Raw genomic sequence first — 20,604 nt, 5'->3', positions numbered from 1 at the left:
ATACACAAATTGATCAATGTGATACACCACATTAATACAATAAAATATAAAAATTATAAGATAATATCAATAGATGCAAAAAAAAAAAACATTTTACAAGATACAACATCCCTTTATGATGAAAATACTCAATAAAATGGGTATAGAAACATGCCTCAACATAATAAAAGCTATAAATGATAAATCCACAACTAAAATTATACTCAATGGGAAAAACTGAAAGCTTCTCCTCTAAGATCAGAAAGTCCTAGCCACAGCAATCAGACAAGAAAAAGAAATAAAAGGTATCCAAATTGAAAAGGAGAAAGTAAAACACTATTTGCAGATGACATGATGCTTTGTACAGAAAACCCAAAAGACTCCACCAAAAAAACTATTAGAATTAATAAGTAAATTCAGTAAAGTTGAAGGATAGATAATCAATATACATAAATCTATTGCATCGCTACATCAGTAACAAAAGATCAGGAGAAATTAAGAAAATAATCCCATTTATAATTGCATCAATAGCATAAAATACTAGAAATAAATTTAACCTAAGAGGTGAAAGACCTGTACTCTGAAAACCATTAGACACTAAAGAAAGAAATTGAAGATACAAACAAATGAAAGGATATACTATGCCTACAGATTAGAAAGATTAATATTGCTAAAATGTCCTTACTAGCTAAAGCAATATATAAGGGTTCAATGTAATCCCTGTTAAAACATCTACAGCATGCTTCTCAGAACCAGAACAACTAATCCTAAAATTTATAAGAAACCAAAAAAGATCCAGAATAGGCAAAGAAACCTTGAGAAAGAATAAAGAGGGGGTGGGTATCATACACCCTGATTTTAACCTATACTACAAAGCTACAATAATCAAAACAGTATGGTACTGGCATAAAAACAGATATATAGCTCAATGGAATACAACAGGGAGCCCAGAAATAAATCCTCACTTATATGGTCTACTAATCTACAACAAAGGAAACAATATACAATGAGGGTAAAGATAGTCTCTTCATAAGTGGTGGTGGAAAAACTGGACAAATAATACAAAAAAATGAAGTTGGACCAACTTTCTTACACCATATACAAAAATAAACTCAAAATGGATTAAAGACTTAAATGTAAGATCTGAAACCATAAAACTCCTAGAAGAAAACATAGGCAATAAACTCTTTGACGTTGGTCTTAGCAATACCTTTTTGGATATGTCTCCTTGTGAAAGGTAAACAAAAGAAAAAAATAAACAAATGGGGCTACATTAAACTAAAAAGTTTTTGCACAGTGAAGAAAACCATCAACAAAATGAAAAGACAACCTACTGAATGGGAGAAGGTAATTCACACATGATACATCTAATAAGGGGTTAATTTCCAAAATATATAAGGAACTCATACAACTAAATGCCAAAACCCTCAAATAATCCAATTAAATTAGGCAGTGGAACAAATAGACATTTCTCCAAAGAGGACATACAGATGGCCCATAGACATATGAAAAGATGCTCAGAATCACTAATCATCAGGGAAATGCAAATCAAAACCACAATGAGATATTATCTCATACCAGTTAGAATGGCTATCATCAAAATATCAAATAAAGAGGATGAGGAGAAAAGGAAACCCTTGTACACTGTTGGTGGGATTGTAAATTAGTGCACCTACTATGGAAAACTGTATGGAGATTCTTCAAAAAATTAAAAATACAGCCATATGACCCAGCAATCCATTTCTGAGTATTTATCCGAATAAAATAAAAACACTACTTAAAAAATACATATACACCCCTATGTCCGTTGCAGCATTAATTACAATACCCAAGATATGAGCAACCTAGATGTCCACTAATAGATAAAGGGATAAGGAAGTGGCACATACACACAATGGAACATTATGCAGCAATAATAAAGAACAAAATCTTGCCATTTGCAACAACATGGATGGACCTACATGGTATTATGCTAAGAAAAATAAGTCACACAGAGAAATATAAATAGTATTTGATTTCACTTACATGTGAAATCTAAAAAACCAAAACAAATGAATAAACAAAACAAAATAGGCCTATAAATATAGAAAACAAGCTGATGGTTACCAAAGGGGAGGTGGTGAGGGGATAGATTAAAAAAAATGGGAAAAAAACAATATTTGGAGGTTCCTGTTGAATGAGATTTTCTCTATATTACACATTCAAAAAGTATATATTTTTATCAGAATATTTTATTTTAAGAGTTAAAATGTTTTTCCAAAAAGTAAATACAATATAATTACTTCCCTGAGTATAAAGAACCCTACAATAAAAGACAATTACAAAATTAAGCAATTAGAGGTACATATTTTCTGCATTCAATTATACTTACTATATTACAAATTCATTCTTAAAAACCTCATATATTTTGGAACTTTAGTTAATGTTTAAAAAAAACACAACCCAGTTCATTTTGTATCTGTAATGTTAAGGTATGTCTGATCTGTCTTTATCAAATTCCAGAGCAATCTTTAAAGCAGTGCTATTGAGTCCAACAGACTGCATGTTACATATGATAGAAACAACTATTCCTCTTGGAGGAACCTTGTTATATACAGATTCTGCATCCAGTTCTTCAGGAAGGATCAGCAGGACACTACTGGCACCTACTGCACCTCCAGTATGTGAGGCATAGTGCCGCTGCTTCCTACAAGAACCATATGTTTGCTTCTTTTCCACGACACCCCATGCCATTGCATATTTACCCTCTTTATCCCATGACATCTCTGTGTTAGGGACTGGCGTCCAAATCATAACCATTGTTTCTGGTTTGAGATATCCAGGCAAAAGATTTTCATTTGAGTTCTTAAACAGCCCGACTTGGTAACCATACAGCATTGCATTCCCAAATTTCAGAAGGTCACCCACTGTAGACAGAAATCCACCACCAGCCCATTTATAGGAGTTATCCACGTAAGGTGTGTTGACAAGACGTCTCTTTTTATTGTAAACATAAAATCTAAAATAAAATAAGAATGGTCATTAAAAATTTAATAGTTTATTGACTTTACACATGAAAACAAATAGGAAAATGTACATGAGACAGATTGCATTTCGAAGTAGTAATCATACATTCTCAGGGACTAACCATTAACTTTTACTATGATTCAGATCTTAATGAAACACAAATAACTGTGTAAGCTAGTCTAATTACCTTGTAAATTAAAGCATCGAAAGTGGGTTGTTTTATCTATTGGTATGACTTGCCCATGCTGAGTGTATCAAACATTTAATAAACTGCAAACATTTAATGATTAAAATTACACATGATATATTTGTGTCAGATGCAGAAACACTTATGGTTTGGTAGAGAGTCCTTAGACTTAATGAATTATGTGCCACATGTAAATTTTATAAGTAAAAGTTTACATATCAAGATGTTTAGAAATAAAGTTAATATCTGTAAGGAAATTAGGTCTCTTGGCTAAAAATGCCACATATAATGATGTGATGTGGTACTTTCTTGGTGTATTAGGAGAAGCTGGAGTTAGCAAACCTCAATTTGAACCCCTAATCTCACCCTTTCTAGCTATGCTTATTTTATTTGATTAAAAAACACATAAAGTTCTTACTATATGCCAAGCATTGTTCTAAGAACTACATAAATATGAACTAATTTATTCTTGTAAAAATATTAGGAGATAGATACTATTATAATCCTTATTTTATAGATGAGGAAACTGAGACATGGAGGATATAAATAACAGATCCACATTCACACAGCGTAAGTGGCAGAGTATGGATTCAAAGCCAGGCAGTCTGGCATGCCTATGCTATGTTGCCTCTGTGCTTCAGTATCCTATCTTGTAAATTGAGGACAAAAAATCTATTTTGCAGAGTTAGAAATATATGTATATAGCACTCTGCATATTTCTGGCAGACACTTAATACATGATAGCTGTTATTTACTCATGCATTCAACAACTATTGATGGAGTACTCACTCCGTGCCAGGCACCATTTGGATGCTGGGATAAAGTGTTAAACAAAAGAAACAGTGTCTGACCTCATGAGGTTTCAATTCTAATGTGAGAAGACTGTACCATCAATAATAGGCAAATAAAATGAAGTCACAAAATAAGCAAAAAATGAAACTTGGCTCAGGAGAATCCTTTCTTTCACAATTCATAATAAAATGACGCTCTTAGGTTTTTAGTTTGCTGACTGTCTTAGCTCCAGTGATCTTCATTTTCATTCTACTTTGTTCAGAGCACTATCACACCTGAATCTCACCATCACTTTAAACTGTTTTATCTCTAAGGTCTCAAACTAAAAAACTTCTTCCTATGACTTCTGATTCTTCCAGCTCTCCAACTGAAACTGCTCTCTGCCCTCACTCTGACATTCCATCTATTCTCCTTGATGTTGCACAGTTTCCCCAGGTCTTTTAGTGCCTACTGATTTCACTTGCTTTTCTGTTCTAGCCTGAACTAAATCATCAGCCATTTCGACTACTTTAGCTGTCATCTCACTAGCACCTTTATGTTCCTCACTTTTCTGACCAATCCTGAATACATACAGGTACCCCTTTCCTTGGTTTCATTATCTGCAAAGAAAGGCTGTAGAAATTCATATAACAAAGGTGACTGATATAAATTCATACTCTTGCTAAGGGTCTTCACTGCTGTTACCAAATATTTTCATTCTTTTCCTGGTTATTCCCTGGTATCTCTTCCACTTTCAGCCCTCTACTCTACCTCAGGCCCAATCAGCAGATAACTAGATCTTTTACGTATTTTACTAAGAAGATTGAGGCCATGCAAACTGAGATAGGAAATCCTATCTTTATCTCAAAAGGTATTTACATAATCATCCATTGTTTTTTTCCTTCTATCTAGTCACTTAAGAAATTTTCTTGTTTTTAATGACTAATTCCACAACCTACATCTTTGCCTCTACAACTTTGCTCCACCAGTTACACTTCCGAGACTATTTATCTCCTTGTAGTTCATTCTCCATGCAGAAGCCAGAGATTGTGTCTCCTCCTTCCCCCACCCACCTGAAACCCTGCAATTGTTACCACTGAAATGATAATAAAACCCAAATTTCTTGTCATGGCCTAGGCAGTACCAACCCCATGTACAAAAATTGTGGAGGCATTTCTTTTGCAGTTGTCACAATTATTAGAGGGCTCTTACTGACTTTTAGTAGCTAGGGGCCCAAGGTTCCTAAGTGTTCTGTGATGTATGGAAAAGTCCCCCACAACAGTCCATTCTCCCATATGCAGCAAGACCTTCAACTATCACACCAGATATTCATGTACATAAAAAAATCTTTTCTTTAATGAGTGGGATAATAAAAAGCTAGAAAAATTCCCTGGCAAGTGGAATGGGGAAACTGAGACAGATAGATGATTCAAACTGACCTCATTCAGTATCCTGACTCACCTACCTCCTCCTCCTTTGCATGACCACTCCCTTAAGCATTAAGCCTTCAGGACAATAAGGTTCTGATCAGCATCAAATAATCTTAGGAAAAAAGCAAATTTTAGGAATACAGAGACAGAGTTTTGGTCAAACTAGAGATAACATCTAGGCCTCAGTTGTGTTTCAGCTCTAGGCCCAGAAAAGCAGCAAAACCAGAGGAAGTGATGCCATAGCTGGCATTGGGAGCAGATGCAATGACAATGACTCTCTACCCTAGTGCAGGCCAATCAGTAGAGATCATGACCCTGAAAGGACACACCTGGAAGGCTGATGAATATTCTATTGAGATCCTTCCCTGAAACCTCCCCTAAAATTCCTACCTTTAGAGAACAGATAAAAACTCTTAAGACAAAAGACCCCAGTGCACGCTTTCCCTGGAGCACGCCGTGCCTTTCCCTCTTCTTCCCTCAGATGCATATCTGTATCTTTGCTTTCTTTCTCCTAAACGCTAAAGCAGCGGTTCTCAACCTATGGGTTGCAACCTCTTTGGGGGTCAAACAACCCTTTCACAGGGGTCGCCTAAGACATAACAGTAGCAAAATTAGAGTTATGAAGTAGCAACAAAAATAAGTTTATGGTTGGGGGTCACCACAACATGAGGAACTGTATTAAAGGGTTGTGGCATTAGGAAGGTTGAGAACCACTGTTCTAAAGGATCACAGGTAACTTACAACCAGGGAAGTAGCAGGCGGTGGCACCTTGTCCAGGGCTAAGCCCCTGAACTTGTTTCCAAGGACCCTTCATCTGCCTCTGTAACTTGTTTTCTGAGTCCATGCAGCCCAGTTGGCTCACTTCTTCTGCCTTTGTGACTTTCTTTTTAAAAGACCAAGGCAGCATTCTGAGCAGTCTGCTCAATTCTTCTCACTGAGTATACTTTTGCTTTGCTTGCTAAATAAACTTTCCTTTGTGCTGGAGTTCTTGGCTCCTAATTCTTTTTTTTTTTTTTTCTGAACTCAAGAACCGAGAGCCAACATGGCCACCAACTTAACCACTATACAAATTGAAGGAAGACTGTGTTTTATTTTGCGCAAAACTTTAGCCAGAGTTGGCCACCAAGGGCATGAGTTGAAGCACGAATACAATATACCTCTGTTGGTTTGCTTTTACAGTTGTCACATTTATAATGCTTTTCTGTATTAAGCTGCATCTGATTTTATTATGTCTTCTAATGTTGTCATAAGTAAACTTTAACATACTGAAATATCTATTATTTATTATAAATTCTACTTCTTTTTTCTTCTTTATATTCTAGAGTATTGAGTGTAGGTATATGGTCTTTGCCTTTCATTTTAGTATATTAAGACATAAAATATTTGTTAAATTAAGGGGCAGTGCGTCTAACAGCATTGAAACTCAATATCCAAAATGGTTTATACTCTGCTTACCTCTTTGATCTCATCATACTACCGTGCTTTGTTTCTTTCATGCCAGATTTCTGTATTTGCAACAAAGCAGTCTAGCTTTCCTTATTATTCATGTCTCAGCTTTACTAACATGGCCTCAAAACCATGTATTTGAAATAAATCCCACCCCCATCCTCTTCTTGTTACTCTATATCCCATTGCCTTGTTTTATTTTCTTCATCTGAATTCAATATCTGAATTTCTTATTTAGATTATTTGCATGTCTATCTGGCTCTTCCCACAGAATATAAATTTCATAAGGGCAGGAACCTTATCTACCTTGTGCAGTGATGATTCCCCTATCAAGAATAGTACTTGTCGCCCTGGCCGGTTTGGCTCAGTGGTTAGAGCATCGGCCTACGGTCCGGAGAGACCCGGGTTCGGTTCCCACTAAGGGCGCGTACCTCGGTTGCAGTTTGTCCCCGGCCCTGGCTGGTCGTGCGGGTGGCAGCCACTCGATGTGTCCCTTTCACGTCGATGTTTCTCTCTCTCTCTCCCCCTCCCACTCTATCTGAACAAAAAATGGAAAAAATGTCCTCGGGTGAGGATTAAAAAAAAAGAATAGTACTTGTCATCCAGTAAGTGTTCATTAAACATGTTGAATAAATAAAAGCACCAATTTGTTAGTAAACTATTTTAATGAATATGCCTTGCAAGGTACTGGAGACACAAGTAAAACCACATATTATGGTTGCTCTCAGGGGGTTAACAGTCTTGTTGGAAAGTTCTTAAATTTCAAAGCACCACATGAATCACCTGGGGATTTTGTTAAAACGCAGCTTTTGCTTCAGTGGGTCAGGGGAGGGACCTGAAATCCTGCAAGTCTGACAAGCTCCCAGGTGATGCCGATATTGCTGGCCCTTGCACCACACTTTTGAGTAACAGGTTGCAGAATGACTAGCTAAGTTGGATATGAGAAATCCTGAGCACTAGTGAGAGGAAGTCTCACTAGATGGCTGCTCAGAGGCCAGTACGGGGAGAAAAGTAGTCCAGTTTGGCTGAAGCAGAGAGCTTGAGGGGATAACGGAAAAAGAGGTGATACTAGAGTAGACATGGGACAGGTCACAAAGGACTTTCTGTACCATGCTAGGAACTTTGACTCCTTCACCTTAGTTCACAAAATGCTATAGTTTACTAGATCCTAAGGAAAAAAACAACTTTTACCTTTTTATTCTTGTTACATCTTCCAGTTACCAGTCCTTTCTCTCTCCTCATATACTACCAAACTACATAAAACGACCCACGCCTGCTGTTTCCATGCATTCACTCTCTGTATTCATTTAATTCCTTAAAATCTAGCTGCCGTTCATTCCATCACAACCAAACCGCTCTCTTTATGGGTTGTCAGAGATCTTCCAATTCCCTGTGTGGAGTCCTCATCCTGTTTGCCCCGTGCAGCACCATTAACCAGCACCCTGACACTCCCCTCAGGAAATTCTGCTGAGCTCTCTCTTCTACTTCTTCATCCTATGATTCCCTATACTCCTCCAATCACTTCCCATGTCTTTTCTTCTCCAGAGGTAACTATAAATCTGCACCTGTACCACAACCCCTTTTCTAAATTTACAACAGAATTTTCTATTAGCATTAATAATTCTCAAATTTGGTTTTGGAGAAGGGCAGGAAAGTTATCAGAATCATCTCTGGACCTCCTACCTCCCAAAATTATATGCTCCCTTCAAAATTCTTAGCTTTGAAGGGACTGGGGGCATGGTTTGAAAAGTAACTTCTCTTTCTTCCTTCAAGATTCTTATATGTTCCCTAAAAGCCCAAGTCATAATATTGGGTGAGGTAGGGATGACCATAGGTATGTGCTTTGAAGATTTAAAAAAGTCTACAGCCCTGGCCGGTTTGGCTTAGTGGTTGGAGCATCAGCCCGTGGACAGAAGATTCTTGCATTTGATTCTGGTCAAGGGCATGTGCCTCGGTTGCAGTTTGGTCCCCGACTCTGGTCAGGGTCGGGCGGGAGGCAACCGGTCCGTGTCTCTCTCTCACACTGATGTTTCTCTACCTCCTACTCTATCTGAAGATAAATGGAAGAAAGATATCCTCGGGTGAGGATTAAAAAAAAAAAGTCTACAGAGAATCTTAATATGCTCTCTTGAGAACCAATGACTTGATATGTGGTCTTCTCATGTCTCAAAATGAACATGATTAAAACTAAATTAATCTCTTTCAAATCTCATATTTTTCCTCTCCATTAAAATCTTGGTTGACTCTCTTTGTCTTCAACTCTTATATCCAGTAAGATTCTAAATCCTATAGTCAATCTCTGCTTTGTGTCTTACCCTTTCTTACTTCCATTCCTATGGCTACTCCCATATTTCAGGTCCTAATTACTTTCTGTGTAAACACTGATTACACTTGGTATTTCAAGCCAATCAAGTCTAAAAGAAGCCAAATAATAATACATTTTTCTAATTGAGAAACATAGTTCTTTAGAGTTAACTCCAAGTTTGTAAACTAGGAGAGAACAACCAGTATATTTTGGCTAATAATCAGCTTTGTGTAAGCATTTCAAACCACTTATATAAAGGCTGGAAATTAGAACTCCTCAGTCATTTCTCCTTTAAAATACAAAACGATGGAGAATTCTAGACTTTAATACCTTGATTCCTTTCCACAGAGGACAAATTAATAGCTTTTAATAAAAAATGTGTTCAACTGAAAAATAACTTTATTTCAAATTCTTAAGGAATTTCTGCTCTAAAAAGAACAGGATATAGACACAAGTTCTTTAGTACATTACTGGGACATCTTTGTAACTGAGTAACTGATGGAATGATGCCAGATGACAAGCAGCCTCTTTCTATTTAAGAATCTCTAGATTCTGCATAAGAACATTTACCACAGAAATCTACACCTACAAACTTAGAAATTAAAAATACTTTTATTTTTAAAATGCTTTTTAAATGCCTTTAGAAACTATTATGTACTACTTTGTTATGAGAAGTTAAAAATCCCACAGAACTTAAAATGCATATTATAAAAACCAATCCCTCTTTAACACTCCGTATTAACATGTGGATTGAATCTATTACTATAGTCTGTCAACTAAAGGCATAAGAAACAAGACTTAATTTTAGAAGATAATCTAGAAAATAAAGATAATAAATAATAATTAAAAAGGTAATAACAGAAGGTAAAGGCCATATCTATACTGTCAAAATAGAGCAAGCACTTCATAAAACATTCATTTTATTTGGTTTTGGTCCCGTCCGATTACAAAAGAGATTTTGTTGCAAGTATTGTGCCAAACACATAGAAAATATAATGAAGTCTAATAATAAGCTAATGCATTGACTAAGGATTCTCATAACAACAAACTGAGTGTCTTTCAGTGGCAAGAACATTCACTCCACTTCCTTGTAGGTATTTGTTTAAAGGGTTAGTTTATTTGCCTATAGAGAATATACTTGTTACACAGAGTCAATATATCTACTTGCATAAACAGAATCGATATTCCTATTCTTCCATTAAAAAACAAATAAATAAACAGTTTTATTCAGGAAAGCAATGTACCCAGAGAAATCTAATTTCTCTGCATTCTTTACAGCTAAGTGTGGGCTGTGGCTAAAATTCTGGTGTAAGTAGTGTTTTGGGGTGGGATTCTGGGGAAATACCTAACAGATGTCAGACACAAGGAAGCACTATTTTAAACACACAAATGTAAACACAGAGATCTACTAAAAGGACTAAAAAGATTTGATCAGAATAGCATAAACATATTTACTTTCTGATTATGACCAAGGAATCGGTAGACTAAATAACAAAGCTAGAAACTTTTGCTGGAAATTTTATTTCCTGGAAAATGGTACCATAAAACAAATGAATAGCAATATGCATTTACTAAGTTTACTTTAAGAGTTTTTTTTTTTTTAAAAATACTATGTTGAAATGATTCCTTTTACTCCCTGAGCTCTCCAAATAAAAGGTCACTTCAAGCTATTTTCAAATAATTATTACCAAAAAAAGCAAGCAAGCCCTGGTCAGTGTAGTTCAGTTGGCTGAAGCACCATCCTGTGCTCTGAAAGGTTGTGGGTTCAATTCCTGGTAGGGGTGAGTAGGGGAGGCAACCAATCGATGTTCCTCTCTTTCTTTTTCTTTCTCTTTCTCTCTCTCTCTCTCCTTCCCCTCTATCTAAAATCAGTCAAATGTGTCCTCCAGTTAGGATTAAAAAAAAAAAAAAAAGAATTAGAGTTGACTTTTATAGGCCCAAGTAGACAATGTATCAATTAAAATAGGAACATTTTCCTAGGTAACAATCTTTCTATCCTATTTTATTTCAGCAGCCCATTTAATCTAACTAGAATAAATCAAGTATCCCTTTAGCACCACTGGGTACTACCAAAATCTGAAGAGAAAAACCACAGCAGGTAGGAACCTTTTATAATATAAACGGAAATCCACTGCCTTTTTTCAAAGAATGGGGGATAAAATAACATTAACTTTTCATCGTATGCCACAGTTTGATTTTTATACAGGTCATGAATTAATCACTCATTAAGAAAACAGCAAATGAATCATAGCCTGAAGTCTGTATATTCATAGAGCCTTAATTTCCAGTTTAGAAAAGAGGCCCAATGATACATACTCTTCTCTCCCTTATATATAAATCTAGGCATTCATTATCAAACTCCTAGATCTAAATCAAAATAAGGTCATGCATCTGTGCCATCTTTATTAGGAAATCTTTTTTTAGATTCAACCTATGGCATTTGTCAATTTTTCTTATGCATCTCAGTAAAATATAATGTTGGACAAAAAAACAAAATACACTAAGAGTCTAAACTGGTTGAGAACTACAGGCCATTTAAAAAATTGAAATTCATTGCTTGCTGCTAACCCAATTTCTTTTAGATTAAAAAAAAAATCTCTTTCAGGCTGACTAGCAATGCACATTTAATTCCTTTAAATAAGGGGTAACTTTAAAATGGTAATTTAACAAAATACAACAGAATAAACAAAACTAGTGTGGAGATAGGAAGATAAAGCTGAAAAATACCACCATTTCATCTATTTCAAGTACTGTTAAGCTATTTAAAGTATGTACTAATGGAAATAGGCAATGGTTGTTTAAATGTTACCTTTCTAAAAAATCAAATAATTAGAGTAAAATGGAAAAGTCATTAGCTTCAAAATTTTCTCTCATTGCCCCTTTTACAGATTACTACTAAAAATTGTGATACATTTTTCATTTGCTATATTTCAATGAAATGACTTTCAAACTTTTACAGTGAAGAAACCTGGCAGGTACCACCTCAACAAAGCAATTACAATTACCATCATCAATAATGGGACAAATTCACATCACTGAGACAAATGGCAAAATTTGAATAAGGTCTGTAGATTTGATAAAAGCATTGTGTCAATCAATGTTAATTTTCTGAATGTCCTTGTTTTTTGAAAATATACATTTAAGTATTTATTGGTAAAGGAATAGCCTGTCTGCAACTTATTTCCAAATAGTTCAGGAAAAGAAAACCAAAAACAGATAAAGCAAATGTGGTAAAATGATAACATTTGCAGAATCTGGGTGAAGAGTATATGGAAATTCTTTATATTTATAACTTATTCTTATAACTTTAAAAAAGTAAGTTATTCTTATAGCTTTTCTGTAACTATAAAATTTCAAAATAAAAGCTAAGACAATTTACAATAATAATTGTTAATAATTGTAAACAAAAAAAGCATTAGTTAAAAAACATTTAAGAAAAAGAAATGATTGAAGAGCAAATTATCATTGCATCAATGATGGTGCAATTTGGTTTAATTGTTCATGAGCTTAAATTATTATTGCTACCTTTCATCTGAAGATCTTAGGAATATTTTACAAATACTTTATAAATGGAAAAACAGACATGTAGAAAAGCTTCCAAAATGTGGCAAGTTGATTTTGGAAAGGAGATAAAATTTGAGTTTTAACAGGTAACATAGTATTAAGCTGTGATATAGCTAGACACACAAAAAGGTGTTCATTTACCTTGCTCTATTGTAAATCACTGGTTCATTTTCTTCCTGCACAGTTGTCAGCATATCCAAGTCATGGAATATTTTCTGCATATAGTCCAAATATTTATATCCTGAAGCTCTTTCAACTATGGCTGCCAGTAGGGTATAGCCAAAAGTTGAATACAAAAACTGACTACCTTAAGACATCATTGCAAGGAGAAAAAAAAAAAAAGGTTCATTATTATTTAAAAACATGTAAAATATTTTTCCACTGAAAACTGGCATATACCTTAAAACTGGAATATTTTACTTCAGCATTTATAAAACATCATGGATAATATATTAAATTTAGTCAGCTTTGTAATAGTCCTGCTTATTCCATGTCCCTAACACAAGAATAAAATGATCCATACATTTTAATTTTCATATGAATCACTCCGTTCTATGTGAATGAAATAAACAAAAATCCTATAAACTGGCAACAAAATACGAAGAAAAAGAAAAGCAAATTTGGATTCTTGATTCAACTGTCTTGTTCTTAATATACCTATTCCCCATTGTTTAAGAAGGCATAAGTTGTTATACAAGTTATTTTAATAAAACATATATAGATGTTTTATTAAAGAACCTTGTTTCAAATACATATTAAAATGTACATATTCAAATATATGTATTGTTTCTAATATATACCTTTATCTCATTTTGGATTCTGGATATGCAGATTGTATCATCTGTACTAAAAATAGGTGAGAGCCTTATTTTTAAAGACAAAATCCATAATTATATTTCTTTGCCATTATTAATTATACCTATTTAATATCTACTCATGGTAAAAACATCTTTCAATATGAAAATGGAATAAAAGAAAGTAAGCCTATGGTAAGTTTAAACATATAAAGTGGTTTCAGTAGGCATCATACAAAAAAAATACACAGAAACGCCCTGGCTGGTTTGGCTCAGCGGTTAGAGTGTCGGCTTCTGGTCCAGAGACCCAGGTTCGGTTCCCGCTAAGGGGGCATGTACCTTGGTTGCAGTTTGTCCCTGGCTCTGGTTGGTCATGCAGGTGGCCCTGGGTGGCAGCCACTCGATGTGTCCCTTTCACGTCAATGTTTCTCTCTCTCTCTCCCTCTCTCTCCCTCCCACTCTATCTGAACAAAAAATGGAAAAATGTCCTCGGGTGAGGATTAAAAAAACAACAACACAAAAACAATGACAGCTATTTTTATATGTTAGTTTTTTTGGAAATGAATAAGTTGAACACTAATTTCTTTAAGGAATGAAGGCATAAAATAAATTGAGCAATTTAAATTCTAACTAAATACTAAAATATTAGCAATACTTTATCACATCCACTTTAGTCCAGATTTTGTTTGGAGAACTATAATTCCAACATTTTTTCCACAAATATCTTGATATTGAGAATCCACTAAATGACTGGGTAGCCTCCATGAGGCTAAATCTAAACAAGTAGCTGCCTGGATGATAGGGAGGGACTATGGGTTAAGATCTTAACTACTGTTAAGAAATGCAGACAAGCCCTGGCCCGGTTTGGCTCAGCGGTTAGAGCGTCCACCTGTGGTCCAGAGAGGCCCGGGTTCGGTTCCCGCTAAGGGCATGTACCTCGGTTGCAGTTTGTCCCCGGCCCTGGTTGGTCGTGCGGGTGGCAGCCACTTGATGTGTCCCTTTCGCATCGATGTTTTCCTCTCTCTCTCTTCCTCTCTCTCCCTCCCTCTCTGTCTGTACAAAAAATGGAAAAATGTCCTCGGATGAGGATTTAAAAAAAAAAAAAAAAAAGAAATGCAGACAAAAGGCAAGTACTGGACTGACAACAAAATCCTTGCCACAATCATCTACCACATCGAAAGTACTCAGGATGGTATTTTGGATTATCTGAAAATTAACATTTCAATAATGATGAGTTTGTTAAGAGAAATAATTAACACTCACCAGGTTTAAAGAACAAAGGATCATTTTTAAATAATTTTAGGGATTCAATTGAATTTTCAAACTTTTCTTTCAAATATAATTCTCCTTGTTCAAAATCATTTTTTTTCTTGACAGGTTTGGAATTTCGGCCTTTTGCTTCATTATCCTGCTCTATTTTAGCTTTAGCAAAGTCACTCTTTTCATTACTTTTTCCTCCTTTTTCTTTTAATTCTTTTTCTTGGTCGGTTTCCATCATCTCTTTCATCATCTTCAAGGCTTTATAAGCCTTCTCTTCTTTCACCTTTTTCATGTCCTTTTCATAATGACGAATTCCACTTAAATGGGAAATCAATAATCTTGTTGTGACAGAAACCTAATTGTAAAAACATGAAAATTAAGTACATTATTAAACTATAATAAAAAGTTAGTAGCCTCAGAATAATGCCTCAGTTGTATTTTCCATTTTAAATTGCTGTTGGAAAATATGTAACATACAAATCTTTCACTTCAAGTTTCAGAAAATACCCACTCGATTATCAACTGGGTTAAAAAGTATTAACAATAATTAAAAACAAACCAAAGAATCCTATGCAGCCTTTTAAACCATTAAATGTGCCATTTATAAAATGAACTGTGAGTTTCATTACCTTTTCACCTTCATATTCTTTTTCTGGGAATTCAGGAACATAATATTGTACTGGAATATCAAGATCCAGTTTTCCTGCTTCCCATAATTTGGCAAGAGCAACCATGGTAAGGCTTTTGCTGATACTGGCAATTCTCATAACTGTCTCTGGTTTGCATAGTACACGGTTCTCAACATCGGCATAACCTAAACCTTTGGGGAAAAAAAGCAAAAAGTCACCTTTAATAACCATTATGGTCAAAGGAGTCTTGAAACACTGAAATAATACTATCTTAAACTATCCTGTCTATTCACCTAAGGGGAAGATATTCCACTTGTATAAGCTAATGAAATTTAACATGTAAGGGATGAGTGAGCGTCTTAATACCAACAAAAGTAAGTCTAACAATTTAAACTTATAATTAAACAGAATTGTACCTTGTGCACAATAGTAATTTTCCATGTGATTCAAATACTAGTTTTTCTTAATTTATCTAAACAATTTGGTTATTCCACATTTTAAATAAATGACTCCACATTCTTTAAAGAAAATATCATTGTTCTTCTTCAGATTATATTTATTCTTGATTTTTGAGTTTCCACTGAATTCCTAAAATAGCCATCCAATAAAAAAAAGTGAAAAGAGATCCTGCAAATCCAATCTAGCTAACTATCAATGCAATTCAGCTGCAACCAGAAGAAAAACAATGTACTAGCAATTTAAAGCTCTTTCTAGAAAAATTTTTAAGCTTTATTTCATCCTCTGGACAGACTGAAAGTGGAATTCTAAGAGATATAAAGAACTAAGATCTGAAAAGAAAGAAAAGGCGGACAATGATTGTTTTTAAACTGTAATGGGATTATGCAAAATATTTGCATAAAGTCCTCACCGATAAAGCTGACATTTATATAATTTTGGTTATAATATTTTCATAAATTAGGTATATTGATTAGGCTATACTTATACTGGGGGAAGAATTGTTTTTCTTTAAATTCAATTCCCCACTGCTTCCATAGTAAGAGTAAATAAGTACTACAGTACTTTAAATTTCTAAAACATTTTCCAGAAGTATAGTTCCTCAAAACCTAGGACGACCAGGTGGACCAATTTGTGTGGAATGAAGAAAAAAAATCAAGATATAAAATATGATTTGATAACAGTATTAGAAATCTCTCTCCCAAAACTTCTAGGTTTTTGTTTAAAAAAATAGCTGCCACTTCTGCCTACTCAAAGAAAGTAATAAAGTAGAGCATAAACTGGTTAAGGACAGGAAGCGTGTGACTCAACAAATTGTTGATGAATTAAAAAAGAAAAACAAAATTCTGATGTTTTATCTACTCATAAGATTATCTACAAATATGCAGTTAACAGACTGTTCTATACACAACTTTCAGAACAACAAACACAGTCCTTATAGAAACAAGCCATTTTTATATTAGTTACGATTCTATAACTAATTATTATTAAAAATTTTTTTCTTTATTGATTTTTAGAGAGAGAGGAAGGGAGAGGGAGAGATAGAAACATGGACGAGAGAGAACATTGACTGGCCGCCTCCTGTATGACCCCCACTGGGGAACAGGCCCACAACCTGGGCTTGTGCCCTGACCGGGGATCCAACCCACTACCTCTTGGTGCATGGGTCGATGCTCAACCCCTGAGCCACACCAGCTGGGCATAACCAATTATTTATTTAACTTATTTTTTTATTGGTTTTAGAGAGAGGAAATCAATGTGAGAGCGAAACATCATTGGTTGCCTCCCATAGGAGCCCGGAACAGGGATCGAACCTGAAACCTAGGTATGTGCCTTGACCCACAACTTTTGGGGTACGGGATGACGCACCAACTGATCCACCTGGCCAGGGTGAAACAAGCCATTTTTTTTTTTTTATCCTCACCAGAGGACACTTTTGCATGGGAAGGAGAGAGGGAGGCAGAGAGAGAGAGAGAAACATCGATGTGAGAGAGACACATGAGTGGCTGCCATCCACACGACCCCAACCGGGCCGGGGATAAACTGCAACCGAGGTACGTGCCCGGACCGGGAACCCAACCGGGACTCTGGTCCGGGGGCCGGTGCTCTAACCGCTGAGCCAAACCGGCCAGGGCAAAACAAGCCATTTTTAAGACTCCAACTTATCCATTGGTAAATCTTATGGGTAGAAAACTCGATACTTTAGTTTGTTAGACACATTTTCTCTACAACATGGATAGTTTTATGTAAAGTGAACAGCATAGCTTGAGATTCACTCCAAGAAGTAAAACATCAACATTTCATTCAGCAAATGGCACAAAACAAGCTACTAAATAGTACTTTTCTGAGCCTACCTTCTGACCAGATTTCTTTTCCATCCACAGAGACTCCGACCACGATGCCGGGCGCGCCCACCTCATCCTGAGAGCGAGGGGGAAGAGCAGGCGGCTCAGAGCCGGCGGAGGCACCTCGCGGTGCTCCGCGCAGTCGCCGGGCCCCAGGCCCCGCCCCACACGCCCCCGCCTCTGGGCCCCGCCCCACACGCCCCTGCCTCTGGGCCCCGCCCCACACGCCCCTGCCTCTGGGCCCCGCCCCCTCGGCTCGGCCGGGCGCTACCCGCGAGGGGTGTGCCGGGTTGGCACCCAGAATGGGAAGGGGCGGTTCCCAAAGCGGGCGGTGACCTCCTCCCCGATTTGGGCAACCCCCCAAGAGCGTCTGACCGTGGCCTGGCGGTCGGAAAACGGGAAGTCCTTCTTGGAGGCTGGCCGTGGGCATCCCATCGCCCAGGCTGGGGTCCGCTCGGCCCGGGGGGATGACCGAGGGGCCCAGTCCGGGAGGACGCCGGGGTTGGGGCGCGGTTCCCGACCGCCTGCGCCCCTCGCCGCGGTACCTTGATCCTGTGCAGCAGGTCACGGCTGTTGTCAATGGCTCTGGCGTAGCGCCTGGAGGTGGGCGACGTCGGGGTCTGCGGGGACCACGGGGCGAGGGGCTGCTCCGGCGGCGGCGGCTGCTCCGCCTGAGGCGACGCCTCGGGGTCGGGGGCGGCGGGGGGCGGCGCGGGGGCGGCGCCCCTCAGCCCGCCCGCCAGCTTCGCTCCGAGAGCCAGCCCCAGCCCCAGCCCCAGGCCCCCGGCCCAGCCGGCGCCGAGCCGCGGCAGCCCGGCGCGATGGTGGGCTCCGCGCCGCCCGCAGCCCCAGCCCCAGCGCCCCGGGGTCGCGGCCCGGGCCGTCACGGCTGACGGGAGCCGGTACATGGCGGCTTTGGCGACCCGGCAGCCTCGGAGTCGGCTCTGGCGGGCGGGCGGCAGGGGCGCTGGGGAACCGGTGGAAGGGAGGGCCGGGAGTGGAGGGCGGGGACCGCGCGCAGGCCCTAGCAGTCGACGCCCGATGGCCCGCGCGCCGATCGCATCGAGCCTTCCTCCTTTCCCTTTCCCCGGGCCTGGTCTCCTAATGTTTCATCTCGGTCCCTGCCCCAACCCTTCCCCCCTCAGATCAGGGTCACCTCCTCCGAGAAGCCTTCCGAGTCTCTGTTCCCTTGGGGGTTCTCGCCACACCTTGACCGCCAGTGCGCCCCCCTCCTCAATAACACCTAACACTGTTTCACTGAGCTAATGACTAATCTGGTTCCTTAGGAGACTGGACGCTCCCTGGATCCTCAGCCGGAACGGCGCTGGGCATCTCCTTTTCCCTTGGAACCCTCTTTTCTCTCTCTTGCCGGCTCCATTTATTATGTCTCATTTCAGCTCATAAGGCTCTTGTAAAAATCTCCTATTTCCTGAGGTCTAGCTCCACACCACATCAAACATATTAAGTTATATCCAGGCCTTACATTAAATTTTTTGTTGTAAAGAAAGGTTTAAAAATGTTTGCACTTGAAAAATACTAATCCAAAAGTAACTCATAATTTACAGTTAGCTATGATTTCTGGCATCTGTAGATGATCAGTCTTGTGAAATGAGAAATGAAACTTCAAATTGCTACAAAATGTAGAACGTGTATAATCCTATTTGAACAATTAATGACATAATGTTAGTTTTGAAGATAATAAATGTCCACTCCAATTTTATAATTTTCTCTTTACACTTTGGGACACACACACACACACACACGTCTTTTAAAACATGTTTTATTGATTTTTTAGGAAGAGAGAGAAACATTGATGTGAGAGAGATACATCAATCGGCTACCTCTTTCTTACACACTCCCTACTGGGGATTGAGGCCGCAAACTCTGCATGTGCCCTGACTGGGAATGGACGGACCTCTTGATCCATTGGACAATGCTCAATCCACTGAGCCACACCAGCCAAGCAACACACGCACATTTCTGAAAGATTTTTGACAGTTTGTTGGCCTTAGATACTGGGGCAGTATACCCAATATATAAAACGAGCCTGTCTTTTCTTGCAGGTGGAACATATATAAAGTTCATATATAAAGTTGAATTGACAAGGTGTAGTCAGGAGAAAAAGCTATAAACATCTTGAACTGATAATTGTTTACTGGAGAAAAAGGCAATAATGGTAACCACATCTAGTCAGAACATACTGGGGCTAAATGATTACAAGGAGCTGGAGCTGCTCACAAAGCCCACAACCCCCAAAGATCAGGGTATCTTAGGACCCAGAGGATTTGGCAACAGAATTCACAGACGTCTCTGGAGCACCACCTGCAGGTAGAGTGGACAGGTGCATTCTGTCAAGATGGTATTGGAAGTTTCTATCATAGGGGCCCCACTACTCCAAGCACATAACAATGAGAGAGAAGAATATAAAGAGAACACTGGCCAGTTTGGCTCAGCGGTTAGAGCGTCGGCCCGCGGACCAGACAGTCCCAGGTTCCCGCTAAAGGCATGTACCTTGGTTGCAGTTTGTCCCCAGCCCTGTGGCAACCACTCAATGTGTCTCTCTCACATCGATGTTTCTCTCTCTCTTTCTCCCTCTCTCCCTCCCGCTCTATCTGAAGATAAGTGCAAAAATGTCCTCGGGTGTGGATCAAAAAAAAAAAAGAGAGAGAGAGAAAAATGTAAAAGACAGCCAGTGGTGATTACAATAAGTGCTGACTTTATCATTCTTTTAAAGACTGTACATAGATATTTTATGTATTCTTCTGTACCTCTCCTTGAATCAGAAGTGGAACAGGAACACAGAGACATAGTGAGCAAAAGCTAAGGTCTGGATGGACTCCCACCAGGTAGAAGCAGGTAGAGGCTACTCAAAGTATGGCTTCTGAGAAGGTAACAGAGAATAAATGTTCTCCATGCATGCCGAGTGACTTGGA

The 20,604-nt window shown here is 38.2% G+C and overlaps 1 protein-coding gene across 2 annotated transcripts; it reads right to left on the bottom strand.

Annotated features, from left to right (window-relative positions):
- Positions 1-2,195: 2,195 nt before the first annotated feature.
- On the bottom strand, positions 2,196-18,596 carry LACTB (lactamase beta). Of its 2 annotated transcripts, XM_036275454.1 has the most exons (6): positions 18,217-18,596; positions 17,681-17,747; positions 15,372-15,562; positions 14,746-15,097; positions 12,830-12,995; positions 2,196-2,977 (listed from the first exon to the last, which is right to left on the bottom strand). In XM_036275454.1, the coding sequence occupies exons 1-6, from the start codon at positions 18,577-18,579 to the stop codon at positions 2,446-2,448; spliced, it is 1,671 nt and encodes a 556-aa protein (XP_036131347.1). In that variant the 5' UTR covers positions 18,580-18,596; the 3' UTR covers positions 2,196-2,445. The 2 variants fall into 2 exon arrangements, with proteins under 2 accessions (XP_036131347.1, XP_036131354.1); XM_036275461.1 differs by lacking the exon at positions 2,196-2,977 and having other exon boundaries at positions 12,685-12,991; positions 18,217-18,583.
- Positions 18,597-20,604: the final 2,008 nt, after the last annotated feature.

The sequence above is a fragment of the Molossus molossus genome, unplaced genomic scaffold, assembly GCF_014108415.1.
Source record: "Molossus molossus isolate mMolMol1 unplaced genomic scaffold, mMolMol1.p scaffold_m16_p_1, whole genome shotgun sequence".
NCBI lineage: Eukaryota > Metazoa > Chordata > Mammalia > Chiroptera > Molossidae > Molossus > Molossus molossus.
This window is presented reverse-complemented; position numbering and strand designations above follow the sequence as displayed.